The sequence below is a fragment of the Eulemur rufifrons genome, chromosome 7 (assembly GCF_041146395.1).
Source record: "Eulemur rufifrons isolate Redbay chromosome 7, OSU_ERuf_1, whole genome shotgun sequence".
Taxonomy (NCBI): domain Eukaryota; kingdom Metazoa; phylum Chordata; class Mammalia; order Primates; family Lemuridae; genus Eulemur; species Eulemur rufifrons.
The window spans coordinates 155,198,626-155,224,951 of record NC_090989.1 but is presented as its reverse complement, the minus strand read 5'-3'; the positions used below and the strand labels follow the sequence as shown (position 1 = coordinate 155,224,951).

The window sequence follows — 26,326 nt, the reverse complement described above, 5'->3', positions numbered from 1 at the left end:
GTGCCAGCGTCCTCAATTAGGTGCACATCTGCGGAGGCTAGAACTGAAATGCCCAACTGCCCACTCACTGCATCTACACTGGCTCCAAGTGCCTGGGCACTCTTCAGGGATAGCACTGCCATCCTGGTGTCAAGGGGCAGGAAGGCTGCTCCTGAAATTTTTTAAGCCACTGCAGGGTCTGCCCTGGGAAGGTACCTCTCCCCCCTCTCCTGGGCAGCCAGGAGAAGTGAAGCCCTTTGTGCTGATCCCCTGGGGCCATGAGCACAGGTATTTCAAACAGGTGGGGGAGGACATGGGGAAGGCAGGGCATGGGGAAGGCAGATGCTGGAGGCAGGTATCAGCAGGCAGGGCTGGGGGGGGCCTGTTTAGCCCAGGCTCAATGATGTTTCTGTGCAGGACCCCTGCCCCCCCCCACTCTGTTCAGAGGTGGTGGTGGGGGCATCTGGCACAATCAGACACTGGCTCAGTGAGGACCCTGCTTATTTCTCCATAGAGCTGACCTGCTTGGCCTCCCAGAGTCCACCAGGTCCCTCTTGTCCACCAGGTCCCAGGACTGCCAGAGGTCTGAGGCCCAGGGCCGCTGGCTCCTGCACTGGCTTCCTGTGATTATGTTTTTGGGGCCTCATGGTTTGGGACCTGTTGGCAAAACTGTCTGGCCCCTGAAGGCTCATTCCAGTCAGGGGAGGAGGAGCTCCAAGAAATGAAGGTAACTGTCCCCCACTCAGCCCTGGCTTGTTGGGATGGGGCAGGGGTGGGAGGCAGCCTAAGTAGGACTAAGGAGCAAGTGAAGGTTGTCCTGAGCCCTATTTCCAGCCCCTACCTCCGCCCTTTTCAGTCCAGGGACCACTGCTCTTCCCTCCTCAACTGCAAACCCTCCTCAGGCTGACTTGTGAGTGGGTGATAGGAGACCCCTCCCCCTGCCCCAGATATCATGAGGTGGGGCCTCTGGGCATCTCTGAATTACCCCGCTGGTTACTGTCTCTCCCTCCTCATTGTAGGCAGTCTGTGGGCAGTTACTGCTGAGGGGGTCCTGCCCTGTGCCAGGCTGGCACGGAGCATTCTCCCATCCTGTCTGCACCAGAAGCAGAGCAGGATTCCAGGGGCAACTTCAGCAGGATCCCAGGGATGTCTTCCCACCTGCGAGTGCTTCGACTTACTGGCAATTCACTCCTTTCTCACTTCAGTCTGGAAGTTGGGGTGGGCACCCACATGAGCATCTGCAAGAGAGGAAACTGCAGCTCTGAAAGGCTCACAAGCTACAGAGTTGGGATTGACACTAGCCCCGGTCTTCTCCTCCAAGCAAGGAAGAGCCAGGGGCCTCCAGGACAGAAATGATTGGATTATGCAGGGCTGAGTTTCCTGGCCCTGGAAGAATCTAAACAGAGGCCATGCAAACCCTGGGAGCTGGGGCTTGGGGCTGGCCTGCACACTGTGCCTGCTCAGCCCAGGGAACTGAAGTGAGTGGCTGCAGCAGGCTGCATCCTGCCATCCTCAGCCCCCCACAACTGTGCATCTGGGCCCAGGTTTCCACTTAGAGAACCAGGGGGGTCCAGGCCCTTTCCTTCTGCCAGGGGCTGGGCTTGCAAGCCCCCAGCACAGAGAAATCTTGAAGGTAGCTGGAGCCACTGAGGGTGTGAGTTTAGCACCACTGCCCTCTTCTCTGGTCTCTGCTGAAGGCTGCCACTCCACCATTAAAGCTGTGACTCCAGGCCTTAAGCCTGTTGAAGGTCGAGCCCCCAGAAGGGTCACGTATGCGCCAGCCCTGGGCCTCGGGTCCGGGGACTCTTCCTGCCGGCGGGGTGGAGAGGAGCAGCAGCGTCCGAGGCATGGAGGCGGGGGCGCACATTGGACGCTAGGACAGCGGCTGGGGTGCGGGACGCACGGGCCAGTAGGGCAGGCTCGGGGCTGCGCCGGGACGAGGGGCGCGCGGGCACGGGTGGGCGCGTGGCCGCGGCGGGGGCGCGCGGGGGCGGGCCGGCCAGAGAGTGGGGAGGGAGGGAGAGAGGAGGGCGGTGCCGGCAGGTTGGCGGCGGCCGCTATTTGAGCGCAGGTCCCGGGCCGGACGCTCAGAGCGCTCGGAGCCAGCGCGGCGGGGAAATCGCGGCGCGCAGCCCGCAGAGGCGCTGCGGCCCGTGCAGCCCCGGAGGCCCCGCGCGGAGAAGGCGGCGGAGGAGGAGAGGCCGAATTGCCGCCCGCCGCCCGCGCCCCCCCATCCCGCCGCCGCCGCCGCCACTGCCCCCCCTCCCAGCGGCGCCGCATCTTGAATGGAAACATGGCGGTGCCGGCTCGGACCTGCGGCGCCTCTCGGCCCGGCCCAGCGCTGACTGCGCGCCCCTGGCCCGGCTGCGGCCCCCAGCCTGGCCGCGGCGCCCGGCGCCGGGCGTCCGGGCCCCGGCACCCGCTGTCACTGCTGCTGCCTTCGCTGCTGCTTCTACCGTTGCTCGCCGCCCCCGGCACCTCTGCCTACAGCTTCCCCCAGCAGCACACGTAAGTGGCCTCGGCCGGCCGTGGGACCCCAGCTGAGCGCTGCGCGCCCCTCCGCCCCCCGACCCCCATCCACGCCGGTCCTTCCCTGCGCCTCGCGCGGGGGCGGGGGCGCTGGGTCGGGCTGCCCGCTGAGCCCGGGGGCGGCGTCTCCAAGCCCCGAAGGCTGCCAGCCACGGTCCCAGCGCTCTGGCTGCGTCGCGAAAGTTCCCCGCGGTGCCCCTGCTTCTCCTAAATCCCCCAAACGGGGCAAGGCAAGATCTACAAGCCCCAGGATGGGGTGAGGGGTCCCAGCTTGTCAGTTAATTCCCCTGCCGCTGTCCCGTTGAGAAGGGAACCCAGGGTTGGGTGAGGGGGCAGCCAACGACCCCTGCCCGGCGACCCCTGCCCGGCGGAGTTGAAGCCGCGTACCTGCTCCACGTTCCCTCCCAGTGGGAACCTGGCCCTTTAGAGCCAGATGTGGAGGGCACCTACACACCTCCCTTCATGGGCCTTTTCCTTTGGTGGGGGGCTGTATGCAGAGGATGTGAGCACCTTCTTTCTGTGGCCAGTGCCAAAGGGGGGATCAGTGTCCACTGTTCTTGGCCGGCCTCCCCTCGTATGCCTGAGGGGAGAGTCCCCTGGAGAGCCCAATTAGGAAGTGAAAGTGCTGGGGTCGGGACAGAAGGTAAATGGTGGGGAGGACCCCTGCCTGCCCCTGCTGCTGCCAACAGGGTAATAGCATCTCCTGGCTCTGCCAGCTTCTGCAGATTCTCATGGTCCTCCGAGCCTTCTCGCCCTCCCCAAGAGCACACTCGGGCTGCCTCCTCCGGGTGAGCTTGGCCAGATGTGTCTGGGACTGGGCACAGATATTGAGTGCATGTGGCCTTTAGGACAGCATCAACTTGCTGACACAATGCCCCAGCCATATGTCAGTCCCCAGGTACCCCTTTGGGAAATAGTGACCACCTTGCTTCTGTCCCCGGGTCTGAGGAGCCACCTGTCTCTGGACTCTTTCACCAGTGTGCTGGCTTGGAGATCGGGGCATGAGTAGTCAGGCGGCTGGTGGCCACCGCGAAGGGTCTGGCCTCAGAAGGAAAGAGGCTGGCAATGCGTCATTAGACCATTTCTGCCCAAGGGTAAGAGCCCCTGGTTCTGCCACAAAACCTGCCGACTCCAGCTTGTAGGTTCTCCCAGATGAGGGAAAAACAAACTCTGGAAAGGCACTGCTTTGGGTCTCTCTCTCCGTCTTGTCATTTCTCTCTTCGCACAGCCTGGCTGTGCTCAGGCGGGTGATCAGTTGGCAAATTACAGGTGCCGCACGGACGTGTCCTCTGTCAACCGTCTGGATTTTTCTGTGTGTGCGTGTGGGGGGTGCACGGGAAGAAGAGAATCATATGGAAGTTCAGGGCTGGCGGGTGCGTTATTGTCTTTCATTTGCTGTGATGAAAATGGACTTGAACTGCAATGTTTAAAAAGAGCAAAAGCATTATTTTTTTGTTGTTCTTTCTTCCTCAAAGCCAAGCACGAGCCAAGCCACGATTATTTTTTTTTCCTGGCTGTTTCGTAGCTCCTTGAGTGAAGGTTTAAGTAGATGTCTCCTTCTACCTCTCCCGACCTCACTCCCTTTCCCTGTAACCTGCAGTGGGTCAGATGGCTGCTGGGCCTGCATGGGTCTCCCCTAGAAGGCCAGTGTGAGACCCTGACCAGAGTGGACACCTGTCCCTCTGTCCCTAGCCAAAAGATGATGAGGCGGGTGTGACGGCAGCAGCACATTTCCAGCTGGACGCTCTTCTCTTGTCAATATAGTTGGAGCTAATTCGAGGGTTTGGGACATGTCTTGCAAACCATAATTAGAGAATGCGAGTGGGGGTGGGGTGGGGGCTGCACAGCTCTGAGGGTCCTGGGGGAGGTGACTAATGGTGCGACGACACAGAGCGTTTGCTGTGACAGCCAGCGCCCTTCAGCTGCCCTGGTCCTGCAGATGCAGACGCCCATTGATCCTTGGAGGGAGGAAGGGGAGGGAATTTTGAGGTTCCCCCTGCACGTCCATGGCTAGTTGGAGTTGATGCTTTTGTTGAATTGACAAGAAAGGCTGAGGCTGCCGTTGGAGCTAGCAGGCTCTGTGGGGCTGCAGGGTGTGTGGCCTCCAAGAACCTTCTCCTGGGTCAGTGTGGCCAGGCTGGGATGACATTTTGATACAGGTAGAAATCCAAGGTGGAGAATGGGACCCTCAGCCTCCTGTCACTGGGGTGACAGCCCCTCAGTGGAGAGAGCCCTTGATGGGAAAGTCATTTTCTCATTAGTATCTGCCAGTGCAAAGGGGCCCGGCTTCGCAAGCTGCTGGGTTTTAAGCGAGTGCAGGTTTGGCGTCTGCCGGCTGTTATTTCTGCAATCTCTCTGGCAGCGTGGCTTTCTGCCCACCAGGTGAAATGGATCAAGGCTGCCACTGGATTGAGAAGGGCAGAGGAGTTACTGCTGGAGGGAGGACACGGCTTGGTTTTAGGGAGGGGGGCCCCTCCCACCCTACCTGCACCTCGTTCAGGGTTTCAAACCAGGAGGAGGCTACTTGGTGTGTGCACGTATGTGTGCATATGTGTACACATGTGTGTCTAGGGTTGGGGGAGATGGAGTCAGAGCACACTTCCTTTCACCTGCTTCCTCTTTCTGATTACGCACACCCCAGTGCTCAGGCCAAGAGGCAGACCTCACTGCTTTGCCTTTCCCTGTGTCTTTCCCTCCATCCTCCCCTGCTCCCCTTCTTTGGGTCTCTCGTCAATCTGTGCCCACCCTACCCTGTCCGCCTCTTCTGTCATGTTTGTTGGGCCTCTGTGCCCTGTTCTCTGGTATCCCCAGGTTTCTCTGTCCCCTGCTCTGTGGAGTCCTGGCTGAGTGCTGGGTAGAGCACCTGGCTGAGCTGCCCACCTGGCTGCACCCTCCTAGCCCAGCTCTGCTCCAGCGATAGTGTTGGCCAGCACCTCCCTTCCTCTGGGGGTGGGTGGGAGCAGTGAGGGGCCTGAGGGGGTTGGACACCCAGCAGATTAATGACAGCCAGAGTATGTGCTCCTCTCCTGAGTGGACACATGGGGAGCAGTGCCCATGACAGGCCGTGCGTCCGGTCTAGCTGTGGTTAATGGTGGGTGACATGTGTCTGTCTGGGCCTCTGAGCCCCTGTCTTCACTTCCCTGTGGCTCTACCTATTGGAGGAAGGCAACATCACACATCTGGGTTCCCCATCTTCCCAACAACCTGACGCAGCTTTTGCAGGAGGGAGAGGGTGAGGCTTTGAGGACTGCTGGCTACCGTCAGTGGGATGCAGAGCTTCCAGATGCTCACATCCTTCCTGGTGTTTAGGATTTGGGGGAGGACCCTTGGCTGCTGTCCCCCTAGACCCCATTTTTATTGGGTACCTCCTCCTGGCCAGCTGTGTCAGGGTAACCCTGAGAAGGGAGCAAGCCCATTTTAAGATGAGTCCTCTCATAGTCTGCAGGTGAGTCTCACTCAGATTCTTCATCATACTTGTGTCACCGCAGAGAAACTGACTCCAGAGTGAAGCTGGCCCCACATGTGGAGTGACACTTCTGCAGTCAGTGTTTCTTCTCCCCTTTGCCTGTGTACAGGCACTGTCGGCTCTTGGCACCTTGGATGTGTACGGTTGGACACTGCCAGCTCCTGGGAAGAGGCAGTTTAGGAATATGCTACGTGTCAGGTGTAGACCCTGCAGGCTCAGACTTTGGCATCCAGAGTTTACCCTTGCCAATGGGATGACCTTGCCTTAGTTTCCCCAACTGAGATAATAGGATCTGCATTAGAGGCTGGTGGTAAGAGTTAATGGGAGAGGGTACAGCCTTCCTTGGTGGGCAGGGAGGGCTCTGTCAGGTGCCACGGCAGCTGTTGTTAAGATTAGTATCAAGCCCAGCTCCCATTGAACAGTGCCTAACAATGAGCCTTCAAGAACCCTGATTCCCCTGTCACCCCAAGCCCCGTCTGTCCAGATGGCATGAAATCCCCCCAAACACCTCTATGGTCCTGGCCCTCTGAAGTTCTCCCAGGCCTGGCAAAACTGCTGAGGAACGAGAGGATCAGCCTTAGCTTTCCGTTAATAATCCCCCCACAACCCCCATGACCTTTCTCTCAGGAATCACACCGGAACCTGGGGAGGAAAACAGCATGCATCTCCTGAGATGGAGCTCCTCTTCCCTCCCCACCCTGCCCCCCCACCCCTGTGCTGGGCAGGCCTGGCCTGTGATTCAAAGCCTGGGAGAGGGGACACCCTGGGCTGGGGGCGGGGTGCTCCACGAAGGCCTGTGTGCATGTGGGTGGGGGAGGTGGGCACAGAGTCTATGAGCGCAGGGGCTGGCAAGGCAGTCTCAGACCAAGGAAGGCCCCTCAGGATTGCCTGAGACCCAGAGGAGGAAAGAGGGACAGAGCAGCAGGGAGGCCTAGGCCCACCTGCCACATCCTAGGCCTCACTTTCTTCCTAAAGACTCAGGTTTCAAACCCCCGCCCCCACCCCCACCCTGCCCGCTCCATTTCCTGGGCCCACTGCCTAGATGTCCCAAGCCCTCTAGTTGGACAGCCTAAGAGTCTGACAGATCTATCTTTTCCCAGCCCTGCCTTCAGTAGTTGTGGGCTTTGGGCAAGTCTCTATCTTTCTAAGTCTCAGTCTTCCCATCTGTGGGATGGGCATGACCACAGGTTCTGAGGTCAAGGCGGTAACATGAGTGAGGGGCTTGACCTGAGTTCAGTGAGGGAAGACCACTATTAGCCTGGTGACATCCCCCACAATAGTCAATCTGGGCTGCAGGGAGGGAGGGTGGGAGATGGCAGTCTGTCCTCAAGGAGCTAGTATCTGGCATGGGTGGGCATAGCCTGAGTAAGCGGCACAGCCGAGAGATGGGGTGGAGGAGGCCTCCGGAAGGTACAGGTGTAGACCTTGCAGGAGCGGATCTAAACCCCTGAGAAAAGCATGCAGTGAAGATGGCACAGCATGAGCAAAGCAGAGAGATGGGGGCGCTTAGCCCATGGGAGCACTGTGAGAAGACAGCAGGTCTGGGCCTGGGCCCTGGTAGTGTCGCCAGTGGGGTGACAGTGCTCTCTTTCTCTTCTTCCCCTCCAACACCCGCGGGGAGGCAGCAGTTTGCCTGTGGCCCCCATGACCTGTGTCTTTAAGTGACAGTGCTCCGAGCCTTAGGCCTGGGGAAGGAGCAGTAGGGCCTAGGGTACCCTGAGGCGAGGGTGGGGGACTTTCCCCTTGCGGCACAGCCCTCCAGCCAACTGGGGAGATTCTCTTCATGTCAGGTTTTTTTCCTGGTGCCTACTGTCTAAACAAGAAGCTACAGAATCAATATTCGTATTCCCAAAGGGAAGTGTGTGTGTGGTTTTTGCTTTTTTTCTTTTCCCTTCCTTTCTTGTCCTGTGTAACCTGAAGAGCCTCCTGAGCTGCCTGTGGCTAAGGCAGAAGAGGGGATCTATGCAAGTGACCACAGAGATTGAGATGCCCCTAAGGGCTTGCAGGGTCCCCACAGGGGTCTCTTGGGGCCTCCCCAAAGGAGTCAAGTGTTCTGTCATTCAAGCCCACAGTCTGAGCCCACATAAGGTCAGGACCCAGGGGCAGGGCTCAGCCAGGCCCTGCCCTGCCTCCGTGGGACTCATTGGCCTGGTATTCCCAGGCGTGGTCCTGCTCCCTCACCTGGTGGCTTTTCCTTCTGGATCTGGTCTGGCTCTGCTCGGCTCCCAGCCACTGCAGGTACAGCTGACTGAGCCTGGTGAGGGTGGGCCCTCACAGACTAAGAGACCCTGTCTAGCTGGGATTAGGTAGGAAGAATCTTCACAAAGGGGCCTGAGGGTCCCCACTTTGGGTCAGGGGGCCTCTGTCAAGGGCAAACCCAGCCCAATATTCTCCAGCTTGGGCAGCTTACTTAGTGACCTTGGACAAAGCTCCTCCTCCCCCTGGGCCTCAGTTTCCTCTCTTCTAGAGTTCTACTGACTCTGACATGCTAACACCCTAAGAAGGCAGGTCTGAAGTCTTCCCGCTCCCCTCCACACTCTGCTCTAGCCGTGCGGTGAGGCCTGACCCCTGGTCCAGCTGGGCCTTATCTCTTCTGGTGTGAGGGTGCCTGGACCTCCGATCCTGGCCTCTGGCCATACCTTGGGTGTCTGCTTTTCAGACTGACCCACTTTGAGCTCTGATCAGCCTAATTATTTAGCAGAGAGGGAGGGGCATGGGAGATCTTTCCTGCTGTTCATTAACCATCTCTTCCCACCTTGGAAACCATCGTCATTAACAAAGGGAAAGGAGTGGGTGAGGGGGTGAGAAGTCACTCCCTCTGCCTGTCTCTGCCTGGGCCCTCTTAGACTCTGGGCCCCTTGCGTCCACCTTGATGCCTTCCTTCCCTGCTGGCCAGTTCTTTCTGAACGAGGCCCCTCTTGGCATTCGGTGACACTGCTGCATCTCTCACCAGCTGGGTAGTCTTAGGAACTTCCTCTGCCTCACTGGGTCATGGGGCCTCATCTGTAAAATGACATTTCCATGATTATGCTGCCTCAGAGAGTTGGGGTATGACAGGTCATGAGGTGTGGGCCTGGCCCCAGGGAGTGTGTGATAAGGGCATGTGGGTCCTGACAGGATCTGGGGGGATTCTCAGTCCAGCTGGGTCCTGTCCTCTCGCCCACAGCACCTGGCACTCCACCAGGCCCTACAGGCACCTGAGACCCAATTGTGGTTTCTGGGTCTTTCCTCTTGTGCTTGGCCCTTGCCTCGGCCTGTGTGTACATGTAAGCTTGTATATGGCAGTGTCTACACCTGTGTGTTCATGTATGTGTTTGTACAGATGTGTTAGATGTGTTCAGGTATGCACATGCTTGTGTGCATGCCCACTTGTGTGCATGTGTGAGTGGGGGTGTGCATCTGTGTGTGTTTGTGCTTGTACATGTATGTATGTGTGCACGTGTGTGCTCATGTATGTACACAGGTGTAGGTGTGTGCATGTGTGTGCACATGAATTCAAATGTGGCCATGTGCTTGTGTGCATGTGTGTGCCTGTGTAGTGCCGGCACATGCATGGTTTATCTCTCTGCATCCAGAAGGCACTCCTAGTGTCCACCTTCACCACCCACCTTTGAAGTGAATGCCAGGTCTCGGTGGGCAAACACTGGCAGTGGGAAATAAAGCATCCTGATGGTTAGGACCAGTGTTTTGCAAACTTTTATGTCAGGAACAGCCCAAGTTAAGGCAGAGCTGCAAAGTTTGATCATCTACCAACTGGCATGATGATGACAGTCTGGGAAGGAAACAGAGGCTGTGTCCTTGTAATTCAAATTTTTGCAAATTAAACGGTATTTAGATTCACTGGAGGACTCGGGACTCAGAGGAGCTCCATGAGTCTTTTGTGAAGTGAAGCATCTCTAGAGGGTGGGCGTGGAGGTTGGGGCTCAGGCAGAGTGGGAAAACCCTTGCTATGTGACCTTGGGCTGGCGTTTTTCCCTTTCGGAGTGAGTCCTTCTCATTTGCACACTGAAGGGCAGGAGATTGGCAGTCCTTGGAGCATCGGCAGGTCTGGGGTCCTCCCCCCCAGCAACACATCCCTGCAGTCAGCAGGCACGATTCGGGGTGTGAAAGCTTTGGCTCGATGATCCCTGCATGTTCCTCTATTCGGAGCACCTCCGGCGCAGACGCTCTCTTTCAAGGATGAATTTTTGTCAACTGAATTTTCATGAACAAGGCTGTCAGGACCTTGTGATGGGCTCTGGCTCTTGGGGCTGTGTGGGCCCAGATCTGATGGGTTCTGATGTCTGAGAGAACTGTAAGTTTTGCTTTCCTGGCATTCTCAGGGTCTGTGTGTTGTCAGTGCTGGGATGGCCCAGGGTCCTCGGCATTTTCAAATGGGGCTCCTGAAAAGAGAGGGCAGAAGTGGCTGTGAGGGGCTCAGGAGCCTGTAGGCCAGTAGGGGTTCCTGTAGGGGCAGAGAGGCTGGGTAGAACCATCTCCTTGGGCAGTATGGGCCTTGCATGCCTCTCTGACCTGGGAAGGACATATCACAGCCACAGAAGCACCTGGGAGCCTCATCCCCCCAATCACATAAACAAGGACACTGAGGTCCCAGGTGGGGGAAGGGAGCCTTCAGGCCCGACATTTCTGTTGGCTGCACATGCTCTGTGGGCAGGGCCCAGTCCCCATTCCTAGGGCTCAATACAGGCTGCTTGAAGGGGTGACTCCCCTTTGGCCTTCCTTGCACTGACATATAACTGTTTCCCTTAAATAAAAATACCCATGGCAGGGGGTGAGGGCGCAAGTCAGGCCTGCTTTGGTAAACCTGCAGGGCAAGGCGCCTACGTGGTGCGAGGCCCACCTCCTGGTGTTCCTCTGGGCAGACTTGTATGCTGATGCCCCTGTGCTGTTTCAGGGTCATCAAAGCTTTCTGGATCCGCTGGAGAAGGGCAGCTTTGTTACCAGGCAGTGTGGACACAGATGGGCCAGTGTGTTCCTGAGACAGGTAGAAGCCCCTGCTCTGCCACGAATTTCCAGCTTGACGTGGCATTTGAGTCTTGATAACTTCCTTCCGCAGCGCGTGTTCTCTTCCTGCTGGCGCTGCCTGAAATGCTGCATTTAAAGCCTTAAAGGTCAGGCCTGGTGCCGCCACCAGTTCCAACAAACAAACAACAAAACAACCCACCCTAGCCCTACCCCCAACTTCAGTTTTAGAAAAGAGAATGAGAGCAGGCCTCCATGCTAAAGGCATTCACAAATGGACATTTCTCCTTTCTCCCTGTGAGCTCAGGCTGGGTGGGCATGGTAGGGCCCTGGGAGTTTCTCTCCTCTTCTCGACCCCATGAGGCATGCTGCAGTGTGACCTTGTACCCCCAAGGCCTGCCGGCATTCGAGATCCTGCCTGTTCTGACTCCAGCCTCTGGCCACCAGCCCTGGGACTATCCAGGATACTTGCAGGTCCTGGTAGGAGCTCCAGCCTCCCCACCTTCTGGCCTCGGCTTACCATGTCCCTCTCCAGGCTGGCCTGCTCAGCCCGAGTACTAGGCAAGGAGCCTTCATGACTGATGCCCTCCTCTGGCTGTCTACCCCTTGTTGGCCTCTCCTACAACCCTGTGCCCCCTTCTCCAGCTCTGTGCCCGTTCACAGGGCACTCGAAGAGTAAGCACTGAGCCGACTGCCCCTCCCCAAGAGCTGAATCCGAGGAGTATATTTGGCTGCAAGGAAAAGAGGCTGCTTCTGCGCATACCTTGGCAACCCCAGTGCAATGGGTTTTTTTCCTCATGGTTAGGCCGTTTATCCCCGACAGGGAGTTGAGAAGTGGATGATGTGGGCTGTCAGGGAGGACCGAGTCCTCACCTGTGCTCTACCTGGCTGGCCTTACTTTTGGTGTAGCTGGCTGTCCTTGGCTGACTTTTCTTATGGCAACAAGATGGCTGCCACAGCTCCAGGCATCATGTACAGACCCAGACATTAGACATAGAAAAGGTATTTCCTCTGGGCTCTTCTTAAGAGGGGAGAAAACCTTGCCCAAAAGCCCCCAGCCAACTTTCCCTCACACCTCATTGGCTGGCACTGGGTCACATGTCCACTTGGAACCAATCACTGGCGCTCTAGAAGGTACATCATGATTGGCTCAGGCTAATCAGGATTTACCCTTGAGCTGAGGATGGGGTCACCTTGGGGCTGGAGGTGGAGATTCTGCAGACTTGGGTTTTGTTAGCAAGAAGGCAGGGAGAGATGGGGGATGGGGAGGCCGTCTCTGCTACAAGGTCAGACATGAGGCCTGAAGATGGAGTGGGGGCTGAGGGACAGGGCTGGAGGGGAGGAGTGGGGTGACCTTGCCAAGGAAACATTTGTCAAGGAAACCATTGTTTTAACCACAACATACTACAAGCTGGGCCCTGGGTGGTATATTTCACATACGCTGGTGAGTTCAGTCCATTTTTACCCCTGTTTCACAGACAAGAAAAATTGAGGCTCAGCCAGGCTAAGTGATGCTAAAATCCCACAGATGGTGAGTGGCGGAGGCAGGATTCCTACCCAGTGATTCCCGCCTGGCACTCAGGTCCAAGCACTCGCCCCTGCCCCACGAAGCCCTTCCACAGCTCATCTCCTCAAGGCAGCCCCTGGCCACAGGACCCTCAGGTGTCCCCACGCTCCCACACTGTTCCATCATGCATGTCCTGCTGCAGGGGCTGCCCCTCTCATCAGCTGAAGTCCTTGGAAGGTTTATCACGTGGACTGCTGGCCCTCTCATAGGGCCTGTGGCATCCCCAGTTTCCTTGGAGGGACCTCAGGGACTAGAAGTAGGAGAGTCTTTTCCCTAATCCCCCTCACCTGAGCTTTGGGTATGGGTCAGTGGGAACTGTGGGACCGATTTGTCCAGTTTAACTCCTATGTGGTACATAATGGGGAAACTGAGGCCCAGAGAGGAATGCTGCCTTGGGCCTCTCAGCAGTTGAGGCATAGCCTTGACCCAAATGAGGGGTGGGGGAGTGTGGGGAGTAGCCACTGCCCTCAAGTTGCTGTGCTGTGCTAATTGGGTTTGGTCATTCAGGCCACCCCCCTGTCTTAGGCAGGGCCTAGGGCAGACTGTTTAGGACAGCAGGAAGCTGCTGGTTCGTGTAATATCTGAAGTTGGGACTGGCATGTATGGGCCAAGAGGATAGACAGAGGGGCATTTCCTGCTGCTGTGGAACAGGCAGCTGACCTAACTTTAAAGGGGCACAGCCGAGGAAGTGACCTGTGGACATGGCCAAGGGGAATGCCCAAACTTGGCTGGGTGCTGCCTGGGAAACTCCATTCTCATCTTGGGGGAAGGGCAGCTTCAGGGTAGGGTGTACTTGTGCCTGTAGCGAGGGTATACTTGTGCCTACTCACTACAGAGAGGACTGGGGCATCATTGGTTGGCACCGCTGATGGATATGACAAGAGCCACACTTCACTGGGGCCATGTTCTTATGACCTGGTGCCTGGCCCCTCCTGTTACTCTCTGGGCTCTGTTCCCTGCACCAATCCTGGGTCCAGGCTGAGCACATTGTCTAGGAGTTGGTCAGCCAAAGGCACAGGTCTTGGGATAAGCCCTGGGCTCTGTCCTGCTTCTAGGTTGGGGTGCCCTCTGGCCACTGTTCCCCACCTGTCACATGAGGGAAGAGAGCTCTCTGGGGCTGTCCAGGGGGACGAGCTAGCCTCTGTTGAGCACAGCTGTGACTCCTTCAGACCAGCACAGGCCTTCTCTGATCCAGATCTACGTCTAAGGCCTGCTGGGAACGACAGTGCTGTCTCCTGTGCGCACATGGAATAGAGGGGCCGGGCAATCTAGGCTCACTCTAGACTCAGCTCTCCACTTTCTCCATGCCTCACCCCCCTCCTCCTACCCACCCATCCCACCTTACCCCTTGGGCTGTGCCTAGCAATACCCAGGCAGGGCCACTTGGAGGGAGGGAGGAAGGCAGCATGTTTAATTATTTAAGCCAGACCTTGGCTGGTGCAGACCCCAGAAACCCCAGGGGTGTATGCAGCAGGGGCTGTAGGTGTCCCCTCTGCCCTTCCTCTCCCAGTGTCCCTTTACCCCACTGTGGCCTTGTCCCTGTCCAGCTCACTGTGAAAGTCTGGGTGAGCCTCTTGCCCTCCTCCTTCGAGCCTCAATGCTCTCCTCGTTCCCAGCACCCTGCAGAGTGAGGGATCCTTCTGCAGCTTACCGTGGAGCTCCTGCCACCTCAGCTGCATAGCTGTCATCTCTGCCCTGTAATTGGTGCTTGCGGAGACCACGGCCAAGGAAGCTGCTTCTGATGGGAATGGGTGGTGGGCATAGAAGGGGCTCTCTGCCCTCAGGACTGAGTGCCCACAGGGCAATAGCAGTCTCCTTCCAGGGGCCTTAACATGCACCTACTGTGCACCGAGCTGGGGAGAGGTTGGATGGGCTGCATAGGGCCCTGCCAACCCCAAGCTGGACTTGCCTGTGGTCTGACTGACCTCTGCCTGTCTCTCTGTGCTCGGCTGGGAGTCACTGTCCCCTGAAACCTCCCCTGACCTCCGTGTGTGGGTCAATGGCCTCCTAGGGTGCTTCAAGCCCTTCTGGCCCCCATTCTTATCCTGCAATAGACCTTGTTACCCGGCTGCCCAGGGGTTGTGCATATGGGAGGAGCAAGGGCAGTGGCCACCTGTCCTTAGCTGGAGCTCCAGGCTAGCATACACCAAGTGCTCAATAAATGTTTGCTGAGCAGGGAGTCCATGCTCTACACAGGTGTCCACAGGGAAAAGCTGCTTGTGACTAGAAGATGCAGCAGGCTTTTACATGGCCTGGGACAGAGCCCCATATGGGCCTGGCTTTGCTGGTGCCAGAGGGCAAAGGTCACTCCCGCATATCCTCCTGTGGTTCTTACAAGGGGCTGCCTCCAAGGGCTGCCCTGGAGCGTGAGGTGATGGGAATGTCCAGAGACCACCTGGGCTGTAATATTTAATTGGGTGGGGGCAGGGTCCAGACATCAGCATTTCTGGAGCCCATTCCCCCCCATCCAGGTGAGCCAAGGTAGAGAACTATGCCCTTAGGGGATAGGAAGGTAAACACAGGACCCCCACATTCTGCCCAGCAAAGGGGCACTGAGGTTCCCAGGGAAGGGGTTTGGGGAGCCAGTGTACTGGCTTGGAGGAGTCCTCTGACCATGGCACCTATGGGAACCAGCTGTTCCCCGATGCCTATGCATGCAGCCAGTGGAGTCTGTAGCCTGTCCCAGGGAGATCACCTGGCCTTCTCAGCTGGCTACCCTACTCCTTCCAGACTGCTCTTCTGCAAGGATGCTTGCCCATGGCCCCTCTGCCCTGCTGGCCGCTCCACGGCCTGCCTATCTTTCCAGACCTGCCTCCTGACCATCCCTTCCCCACACGAGTCCACTCCCCATACCCATACCTCACCCTGTCACCCAGTCTGGAGTGCAGTGGCATGATCATAGCTCACTGCAGCCTTGAACTCTGGGCTCAAGCAATCCTCCTGACTCAGGCTTCCGAGCAGCTAGGACCATAGGTGTGTGCCATCACATCTGGCTAATCTAAAAAATTTTTTTAGAGATGAAGGTCTTACCATATTACCTAGGCTGGTCTTGAACTCCTAGCCTCAAGCAATTCCTTCTGCCTTGATCTCCTGAGTAGCTGGGATTACAGGTGTGAGCACCACTGTACCCAGCCCCAGCCCCAGTTCTCAAGGCTCCCACTGGACCCCATCCCTGTCTTACTGATGTGCTCCCGGAGGCTGACACACCCCTGGGCAGTGCCTCCTTGGGCTGCTCAGGGCTCATGACTGGGGCCTTGCCTGCCTGGCACCCCATAGCCCCAAGTTCCGTGGCACAAAGCGGCTGGAGAGGGGGTAGCAGGGAACAATCCCAGAGGCCATTAAGCCTAATGATTTACATGGTTCCTGAGCCAGCGCCAGGGGAAATGTATTTCACAGGTGATTTCCAGATTGGTGGCATATGGAGAAGGCCATTACTCTAGAATGAAGAAGGGTGGGGACTTCATGGTGCTGTCCAGAGAGAGCCAGAGCCGTGGGCTTTGTGGGCCTTGATTTGTGCTCCTGCTGTGTGGTAGAAAGCCTGGGCCAGGGAGGACCTGGGGATCATAAAGAGAGCCCCATATGTGGCCTTGTTTGTGCCTCCGGTACCTCATCTTTAAAATGGGATCACATTTTTCATTGGAAGGTTGGAGCATCCAGTCATTCAGCCAACATTTTTTGAGTACCTGCTGTGTGCCAGGCCCCGTTCTCAGGAGATGATGTTCTAGTGACAATATCTGTATCAAAAATACCAGGAAAATGGTGAGTGTTCTGGACTTGTAGGCACTTTCTTATGGGGGCAGCAGCAAGAGGGTCTTATAGGTAGAGCTCCCATCGAACTGGGGGAAGAGGTCGGGGGGTAATGATAACGACATCCCCAACTTTAGTGTTTGCCAGGCTGGATCTCAGTACTCTGCTGCCCCTACCCCGGGAGTCGAGATCACAGTTACGAAGTACAGGGAGTGTGGGGATGCCGGGCCAGGAGCCTGTGCACCAGGGCCCAGCTGTGGTGGGCACTGTTTGTGTCTGTGGAGTGAATGAATGAATGGAATCAGTTCCGGAGAGACTGACTGAGCACTCCCTGCCAGGCTGTGCCCCCTTTGTCCCACTCAGAGGCCCTGCTTCCCTGGGTGCACCCATGTTTGTTCAGCCCAGGGCCCCCTCTCCCAGTTGGAGAGCTCCTAGAGGGTGGCAGCCGCATGTTAAGCCCCTCTCCCAGCAAGACAACAGCCAGTAACCTTGTGTTAAATGCAGTGTACAGAGTTGACGGGCATTCTTACCTGAGCCTTGCTTTTCTCATCTGAGACATGAAGAGAGGTATCCTGTCCTGTTGCCTTTCCCACAGACTAAGCTTGGGGACACGTGAGCTGGGCTGGTGAACAAAGGTCAAATGCCATGGCAAGGGGGGCCCACCAGTCAGTGTGGAGGTCCCCTGGGGGAAGCAAGAACCTGCAATGGGTTTTCAGTGGGTGCCAGGGAGGGCTGTGGGACAGCCCCGTGGGCTTGGCTGTACAGGCTGTGTCCAGAGAAATCCTGAGGCTCCCACCTCACTCATCCTTTTCCAGTCGGTGCCTTCCCCACTTCCGGCACATTCCTTCCTTCCGTAGACACTGGCCACAATCTGCTATTCGTTCATTCTCTCAGCATATCACGAGCATCTGCCATGTGCCAGGCAGATAACAGTCTAAGGAGGGGACAAACAGAGGACATGCCACCTTGGAAGGTGATAAGTACCATGGAGAAGGGACAGAATTGCAGGGAGGCTGCAGTTTAACTGGGTGGGAGGTGGGGTCAGAGTGGGCCTCAATGAAAAGGAGACATTTGAGCAAAGCCTGGAAGGAGAGGAGGGCAGGAGCCATGTGGGTTTTGGGGAGGAGAGTGTTCTGAGCGAAAGTGCAAGGGCCCTGAGGTAGGATGTGGTTAGAGCAGAGGGAGGAGAAGGGGAGAGTAGGAGCAGAGGAGGTCAGAGGGCAATGGGGGCCAGATCAGGCAGAGCCATTAAATTAGTGTGAGTCTTTGGCTTTTGCTTTGAGTGAAGTGGGGGCCATGGGAGGGGTGTGAGCAGGAAGAACATGACCAGAGTGGTGGCCACAGTGGTGATGAGCCATGCCAGTGGTTTGGATGTGAGAAAGACACCCCAAGGTGTCTGACTTGAGCAGCTGGAAGGACAGAGTTGTCGCCAGCTGAGCTGAAGGAGGCTGGGGAAGAGCAGGTCCGAGGGGCAATCACGTTTTTGACCCACTGAGTTTGAGATGTGTCCGAGCCGGAAGTGTACCTCTGGAGAGCTGTGCCTGCCCGGGCTGGGTGCTGAGGCCTGAGCAGAGAGCCCTGCTCTGTGAACTTGAGTTTGCCATCCGCTGCCTATGCCTGCTGTCCTCATGCCCCCGCTGTCAGGAGCCCACTGCCTTTGCCATCCGACATGGTGGAGGTGCTCACCGTGTACTTGAGGGTTGGAATCCTGCAGGCCTCAGTGTGGGAGCAGCCCACCTTGGTAGCCATGGTCGGTCCGTGGGTGCTCACGGGGCATCACTGTGTGCAGAGCTCACTGCTGGGCCTTGCACATGCTGTGCCCTTTGTCTGGACTGCCCTCCCACTCTGCAGTGCCAGCTTCACCTGGCCAGCCCCTCCCATGCATCCTGCCCTCCAAGGCTCACTGGATTCCCCTTCCCAATGCTCGTCAGGCCCTGATCTGGATCAGATGACAGCCTGCTCTGCCTGAATTCCAAGCTCCCAAGGGCAGGCCTGCATCTGCCCCACTCACCATTGAATCCTTCCCCGTGCCCATAGTAGGTACATGGTAACCATCTAAATGAAGGAATGAATGAATGAGTGAGGAGTGAGCTAGTTGGGAATTTACAGAAAGTTGTAAACTTCTGCAAAGTATTTTGCTAGTAATGAGCCCTGCTGGTTCAGTCACCTGCCTCTTCTCAAGCCAACCCTTAGGACAACAACACAGGCTCACTAGGCAGGGTGGTTCCTCTCTGGCTGGCCACCACCCTGAGGATGCCAGAAGGGTGAGGCTCCTGGGGTGGTACTTGAAGCCCCTTCATTGCTATAGCTATGGATCTCTCACCGCCCTCAGAGGGGATTTGCGTTGCCCAAGGATTCACCGCACAGCACATCAAGGCAGGTTGAGCACTCACATTCGATCTACTCTGAGAAGCCAGGCAGTGGTGAAAAGCAGATCCCAGAGGAAGTGGGTGTTCCCCCCATACTTAGCGCAGGCTCCCTGGCAGGGGGATTTGAGGGAGCCAGGGCTCTGAGACAACACTCCAACAGCAGGATAGCTCTGGAGGGCCGTGAGGAATGACTTCCCCATTGCACCTGGCTTTGGCTTGCTTGGGAGGCACTGGGGTCCCTGATGTAGGGGTGGGCCAGCCCCTTTCCCAAAGTTGGAAAAGGTCATAAATGAGGGGTGGCTTTTACCTGCACGCTGTTTCTGAAGTTTGGCCATTGGAGTCCACCTTGGAGATTAGGGAGGCCTGTTGGCCTAAGGGTCAGGAGCAGGGCTCTGGAACCAACTTCACTGGGTTCAAATTATGGTTCGGCATAGACTGGTTGTGTGTTCTTGGGCAAGTTGCTCCATCTCCACATGCCTCAGAGTCCTCATCCATGAAATGGGCATGATTGATCTGCACCCAGCCAAGAGTACTGTGTAACATCAGTGGGAATCACACACAGAGCACCCAGCACACAGTAGGTGCTCCACATCATTTCCTGTCCTCTGTCCTTGGCTAGCTGCTGCCTGCTGAAGTTGGAGCCTCCCTCCCACTGCAGGCTGGCAGGCACCAGCCTGTTGGGGGGAAGATGTTCTAGTAAATTTATCCACAAGTGTTTCCAGAAGGCTCATCTTTGCCAGGCTCCAAGCTAAGCTCTGCAGGAAGTTTGGTAATGACCAGGCTGCAGCCTCAATCTAAGGTGACGCTTGGTAAAGCGTATTGGAGACTATGGGTTTGAGAAGGGGGTGGGGGAATCCAAGAAGGCTTCCTGGTAGAAGTGGCTTGGCCAGGTAGAGGAGGAACAAGACCAGAGAACAAAGCTGGCCCTGATGATTTGAGTTCTGAAGTGTTTGCTTGGCTTCTCCTCTGTACCTGGATGTCCTCTGGGGGCCTGTGAGCTTTCACAGAGGTCACTGCCCTGAGGGGGAACAAAGGACCCTGAGGGGGTCTCTGTCCTCCTCAAGGCAGGAGGCCATGTTGAAGACGCACACAGAGGACAACTATTTGTGGCTCAGCGAGGATTTGAGTCATGCTGGGGGGTGGGGAGGATGTGCAAGAGGGGAGATGGGGACATGTGAATCACAGAATCTGACCAGAGTGGTTGGTGACATGTGGACAGGGTCTGTCCTACCACCTCTAGTCAAGCTTTAACTACTATGTGGGACAGGAACAGGAGGCTGGAGCTTCTGGGTTCCTCCCTGACACACCTGGTGACCTCCACAGGTGGCGCCTCACTACTCTGCACTCCCTGAGACCAGGCTTGGGCATGCCCCCCCATTATAGCACCTGGCTGGGCGCACAGGGATGCAGCAATATATCCACCTCCTGAAAGCTGATCTTGCTGTCTCAGCTTACCTGTTTGTTAAATGGGCCTGGGCAGGTGTTTTGTTCCTATCATGTCTGACTACCTGGGGAATGTGCTGGAGAGAGGAGATGTTGCCTACCCCAAAATGCCCACAGTCTGTGTCAGTGGCTGGGGCAGGTGGCTCCAGGCTGGAACAGACAGGATCCCAGGCAGAGTGGATGGTAGATGGCTCTCCCAGTGCCCCTGGCTGGAACCCTCTGCTTTCCCCCAGGGAGGCCTCGGCCGGTTCATGAGCTCCTCTTGCTGGTTGCTAAATCCCAGCTCTAGACTATTGGGAAATTCACAGACAATGACACCTGGGTGCTGGCACCTTGGAGACCCATGGGCCTCAGTTACCAGGGGAGTTGCTGGTTTTATCTTGGACCTCAAGAAAGGATTCTCCCACCACCCTATGTGGTGAGCTGTAAATCACTGTTAACCGTTTGCGGCTGCCTGTCTCTGTGTACCAGGAGTTTCCATAAAATGCAGGAATAAACTGAGTGCTGGGGTAATGGAAGCTGCAGAGGCCCCCATGGATCCTGAATCCAGGCTCTGCAGAACAGCCTCAATGTTTGTAATGATTATTTGCTTAATACGAGTCGTGTTTTACAGTGCTGCCTTCTAGAATATGTTTATACTCGTCAGTAACTAACTGCCTTACCAGTTGCGTGTTGGGGCTTCATATAGGATTGTGTTGAAAAAATAAAAGGCAGATAATCTTGCTGCCAGAGCAGTTTGAAAACCACCAGTGTGGCTCGACTTTGTCAGTCCACAGATGGGAAACCGAGGTGCAGATAGGAGTGGGTGAGCCTGCGCAAAGCCTATGGACTCCGGCCCCGGGAACCAGAACCTAAGTGTGCAGGAGAAAGTGCCACAGAGCAGGGGGTGGGTAGAGCCTGTGTTTGGGGACAGGATGATAGAGATAGAGTGGAGGACAGCCCAGGGCTGGGTCACTCCTCTGCACTTTCTTCTTGCTTCCTGGAAGAAGTGGCTGCCACAGCGCCAGGCCCTTCTGAGAGAGCCATGAATTATGCACGGAAGCCACAGGCCTGGGCAGGCCCATCATAAATGAGCCTTAATAATTCATGCAGAAAGGAGCCAGGGGAAGGGAGGGCCTCCTGGGCCAGCCCTGGGGCAGCCACCACACTTCCAATCCCTCTGTGGGCTCCCACTGCTCACCCCGCCTGCCTGCTCCTGTGGCCAGCCACACACAGGCTGGGAGAGTGGCTGCGAGGTCACTGGACCCTGGGGAGGTATATTCACTCAGCAAAAGGCCTGTTCTTCCAGACTGGAGAGCAGGAGCCTCCTCCCTCAGGGCTCACAGCCCAAGGCAGAAGCGAACAGTAAATAAGAGAGAGGATGTCTCATGAAACACCAGCTAAAATAATAACCCCAGGAGGGGACATAGAGATCATTGGCTGCTGGGGAGTGCAATTTAAAATGGGGGGTCAAGGTGGACTTCACTGGGCAGGTGACATGTGTGCAGGTACCTGAAGGAGGTGAGAGAGGCCCTGTGTACTTCCAAAGAGAGACTGTTCCAGGCAGAGGGAACAGCATGTGCAAGGGCGTGTAGGGGTATGTTCAAGCCACACTGGGGGAGGCCAGTGTTCTAGGTCACCCTGAGGCTTTTGGCCTGAACAGAGGGAGCTACCATCAGCCGAGGTGGGGAGGCAGGGGGTCAGGGAAGGGGGAGAGCAGGTCTAGAGGGAGGTCAAGATTTCAGTTTTAGACACATTCAGTTCCAGAAGCCTGTTACACATCCTAGTGGCCATGCCACGCCAGCAGCTGGGCATTCAAGACTGGTGTTCTGAGCTATGTGCATCCCGATTCGTGCGCATGAGCCCTGCAACCTTGGACACATCGCTCAGTTGCTCTGTGCCTTAATTTCCCCCTCTGAGGATTGGGGATAATGATCTGGCTGCTGTGAAGATGAATTAAAGCAGTGCAGTGAGATCCCTGGCCTGTCACCACTGTGACGCCTGCTCACAGGTGCAGGCCCCAGTCAGGGAGGGCCCCATCAGACCCCTTGGGACATGGATCCCCAAATGGCCTGTTGAGGACTCAGGCCACCCTCCTTGATTCGAGAGGGAAACAGACCTGCAGAAGCCAAGCCACAGAGCCAAGTGGCTCTCCCAGCCCTGAATAATACTGCTTCCTGGCTCCAGGCCTTTTCCTTCCCCTAGTTCCTCCTGTCCCATCAGGCTGTTACGAGTAAATATTGGGCTGGACCTGGCACCCTAATTAAAGCTGGGTGACTGTTCACCATTAGGCTGAGAAGGAGGCACAGGCTTGCTGCTGCCTTTCAGCCGAGCACCAATTAGAAGGAAAAGCTCTTTCTCAGCAAAGAAAGGGAAGGGACAGCCCCGTAATTAATAACCTCATTAAGGAGCAGTATTTGGGCAGGGTCCCAAGGCACCCGTAGTGGAGGCCTAATTCGGGCTTCAGCAACACCAGCCCCTCCCCCAGCTCCTCAGGGTTTCTGAGGTTCCCTTGTGATAAATGGGCTGCCTTCGCCCCTGTGTGCACGGGTGGGTGGGGGGCGGGGGGAACGATGCTCCTGGAGGTGTCATGTTGCTCACTCTAAGTATCCCTTCAACTGAATCACAAACACGTTGAAGACGGGCCAGTTCCCTTCGAGTTCTCTGCCTCAGTTTACTTGTTTGTGAAATGGTGAGTGGCTAGCTGGGGAGCCTTAATCTACATGAATCAGCTGGGCAAGCATGCTCCCTTCTCAATCTGGCCTCAGTTTCCCGTCCATGGTCTGTGTAGGGGCCCCACATCTCAAGGCATTGTGATCTTGATGGCCTTGAGTGGGTTGGCCCAGGTGGCTTTTGGGGAGTAAGTGACCTCAGCTGGACTGTTGCCCTCTGCCAATCCTGTCATCCTTAGGAGGCCTAAGAGTGTTCTCTCCTGCATGGACAGGCAGGAAGGAAGGTCTGGTCACAGAAAGCCCTGCCCTACCCCAGGGTTCCCCAGGCAGTGCGCCAGGGAGGCCTCCCCTGTGTCAGGACTCAGGCAGTGCAGGGAGGGACTGCAGCCCACCCGGTGGCCCCAGTCTCAGGAGGAAGCACAGCCATCCTGCACTTAGGGAGCTGCAGGTCCGAGGAGGGAGACTGGACTGGTGGGGAGCAGCCCTGCCGTCCCTCGTGAGCCTGTGGGGCCGTCATCATTGCTGGCATTCTTGTGTGGGGCCGTGGTTCCTCCTGGCCTCCTGTTGGGGTCCTGGGAAGAGGATGGGGTGGTGAACTTTATCTCCATTTTCCAAATGGGAAAACTGAAGCCTAAGAGGACATGTCTGGTTCAGGGTCTTGCAAGAGCCAGGGCTGGATCTGGCCATTCCATCCAAGTACAGATGGACATCGCCTGAGTGGTCAGGGAGAACTGGCCAGGGGACATAGCCCTGGAGATGCCACAATCCTGGAGTGCAGCCTTGAACTTCCTGCCATTTGTATCAGGGCTAGGACCTTAGTGGAGGGGCTGGCCATGTCCCGAGCCCTGCTTCAGGCCAGGCCACAGCTGCTTTCTGAGCTTTGAGTGACCACACCGTCTCCAGTCTGGGATGGGGGAGTGGCCCCTTGCTCACTGCCAGCTTGTCTTCCCCTGGGGTGGGGTCAGCCTAACACAGTCTCCTCTAGCCCAGGCTCTCTTGGACTCTCTTCATGTCTGTGTCTTTCTGTCACTCCCTCCCCCAAACCCGCCATGTCTGTCTTTCTTTTCTCTTCAGGAAACTGCAAAGGCACTGAGGTGGGAGGTGGCAGGCCAGCTGAAATATAAGCAGAATAATTAAACAGCACTTTATTTCAAATTGTTGCTTCCCCCAGAGCTGGGAGAATAATTTGGCCAGCCTGTCATGAGAGAAGTGTGAGACCTGGGGCCCCACCATTGCCGAGTTTGGTTCACCATGCCCTTGGCGACAAGAGGCCTCTGCTGTGCCTGCTCCCACACACCCCTGCCTGCCCCAGCCTTGTCCTCTGCCCGCATCCACCCCTCCCGCTTCACCTGCTGTCCCACCCTCAGTATCCACCCGCTCGCCGCTGCCAACGTGAGGGGAGGGCTGCAGACTGCTTGTAGGCCCCTGGTGGAACAGTTTATCCAGACAGGCTGTCTGGTAGAGGCAGCAAGGCTTTGATGACAAAAGATGCCTCCATGTGGGTGGCAAGAAGTCCTGAAGAGGCAGAGCTTGGGGCGTCCAAGTCCCTCGTCCAAGTCCCTCGCTCTCCTGGGCCTGCCCCTCTGCTCTTGAACAAAGCCCCTCCTCTTCCCTTCTTGCCTCTCGCTGGGTCCAGCGCCCACACCCACCCGTGCCCTCTGAGGGTGAACCTGCAGTGTCACCTGTCTCTGGTTTTTTGATTTGTTTAATTATAGATGAGTTTTCTGCATAATTTATTCCAAAAGCCTGGATTATACTGTACAATTAAATCACATTCTGATCAACAACTTCACATATAAAATTAACAACTGGCAACAGTTTAATCTATGCTGCTGCATCTGCACAAGGGCGCTGGCTCTTCCCCTTCCCCCCATCTTTCTCCTCCCCCTCCCTTCCCCGTTACCCTCCCCCTCCCCTCTGGGTGAGCATTTGCAGCTGGCCTCTGAGCTGGAGGCCCCCATCTGAGTGCTCTGCAGTTTGACCCAGGGCCTCCCCAGCCTTTTTGCTGGCATCTCAGTGGTTCTATCTGCTAAAGGGGTCCTCAGCTGCAGCTCCTCACCCCATGCGTGGTGACTTTGCTCCCTTGCCTGGTAGTGACACCCTCCTCGCTCCCCCACTCCTCTTGATTCTGAAACATGCCCTGGAGACCAAGGCCTAGCATCCCACAACACATGGTGTCATCTTCTTTCCTGTGGAGCTGCCTCAGCCTCCACCCCGCATTGACCCTCCCCGCCAGGTGAAGGCATTCCTCAAAGATTTCCTGACCCCTCAATAAGTTCTTAGATCTTGGGGGAGGGGTCTGTCCCTCAGGGGACTCCCCAGTAATAATACTACCTGTCAATATTTCCATGTGGCTTTGTTCTGGCTATTCAGCCAGGCCAGGTGTCATGCCTGTAATCTTTAGCGCTCTGGAAGGCCAACATGGGAGGATAGCTTGAGGTCAGGAGTTTGAGACCAGCCTGAGCAAGAGTGAGACCCTGTCTCTACAAAAAATAGAAAAATTAGCCAGGTGCAGCTGGCACATAGTCCCATCTACTTGGGAGGCCGAGGCAGGAGGATCACTTGAGGCCAGGAGTTTGAGGTTGCTGTGAGCTATGATGATGCCACTGCACTTAGCCCAGGCAACAGAGCAAGAGTCTGTCTCAAAAAAAAAAAACCCAAAAAACCTATTCAGCCAGTCATTATTACCCCCATTTACAGGTGGGAAAGCTGAGGTTCCAGGGGACAGAACTCTCCAGGGTCACACAGCTGGCAGAGGTAGCCTCTCCCCACTGAGGCTCTCCAGTGGCTACATTGTCCTGGAAGGATGGGCTCATGGAGCTGATGGAGGCAGGAGGACAGGTCTGGCTTCTCTCTAAGTATATGAGCCTGCTCCCATCCCTGCCGGGGGCTTCAGTTTTCTCATCTGTGAAATGAAGCCACAGTGCCTTCACCACCCACTCCCCACCCCGGGTTTGGGCATGTTGGAGGATGTGGCTCTCTTGCCCACACCAGTAAGCCACTGCAGCCCCTGGCTGCACCCATTTCCTCCCAGACACTCTCCCTTACTGTCTGGTTAATTTGGCACTTAGAAGCACTTAGGGATAAGCAGTGTCATCTCAATGAAGGACATGGAAAATCATGAAGATGTGGGGAGCCGGCAGGTGGACCTCCCTGTTGGGTATGTGGCCCGTGAGCCATGCTTCTAGTCAGGGAGGCATTGGCTGAGCTGGGAGCCGGGCACTTTGGTCCAAGGAAGGATTCAGTCAATTGCCTTTGCCCCAGTGAGTGGGGCCATGGATCCTGATGCATCCCCCATCCTTCCAAAGCCCCCATGCCCTTCTGCTGGATTGAGTATGACTGCCTGGCGAGGGTTGGACTTGGCTTGGTGGTTAGCTGCTCTGGCCTCAAGGCAGGAACGCTGCAGGTACACAGTCACCTCTGGCCTCCTCAGTGCCTGTGTGTCACCCCTCAGAGCTAGCACTGGGACACTGGCCAAACTCTAGAACCCACAAAGTTACATTCCTGTGATGATGGACTGAATTATCCATCATGTTCTTTTTAACTCTAGAATGTACATATTTGCCATCCTAATTGGATTTGATTTAGGTGAATAATCAGAGTAACTTGTTTT

General features: G+C 56.4%; 1 protein-coding gene across 4 annotated transcripts in view; it reads left to right on the top strand.

The window, feature by feature from the left end:
* The first annotated feature begins 2,068 nt into the window (after positions 1-2,068).
* The window catches only part of CACNA2D2 (calcium voltage-gated channel auxiliary subunit alpha2delta 2), a 136,771-nt gene continuing 112,513 nt past the window's right edge, over positions 2,069-26,326 (top strand). For 3 of the 4 annotated variants that reach the window (XM_069475753.1, XM_069475752.1, XM_069475751.1), the window contains exon 1: positions 2,069-2,487. In XM_069475753.1, the coding sequence (XP_069331854.1) occupies positions 2,273-2,487 (215 nt within the window). In that variant the 5' untranslated portion in view covers positions 2,069-2,272. The remainder of the gene's footprint in view (positions 2,488-26,326) is intronic. The other variant, XM_069475754.1, reaches the window with a different exon arrangement.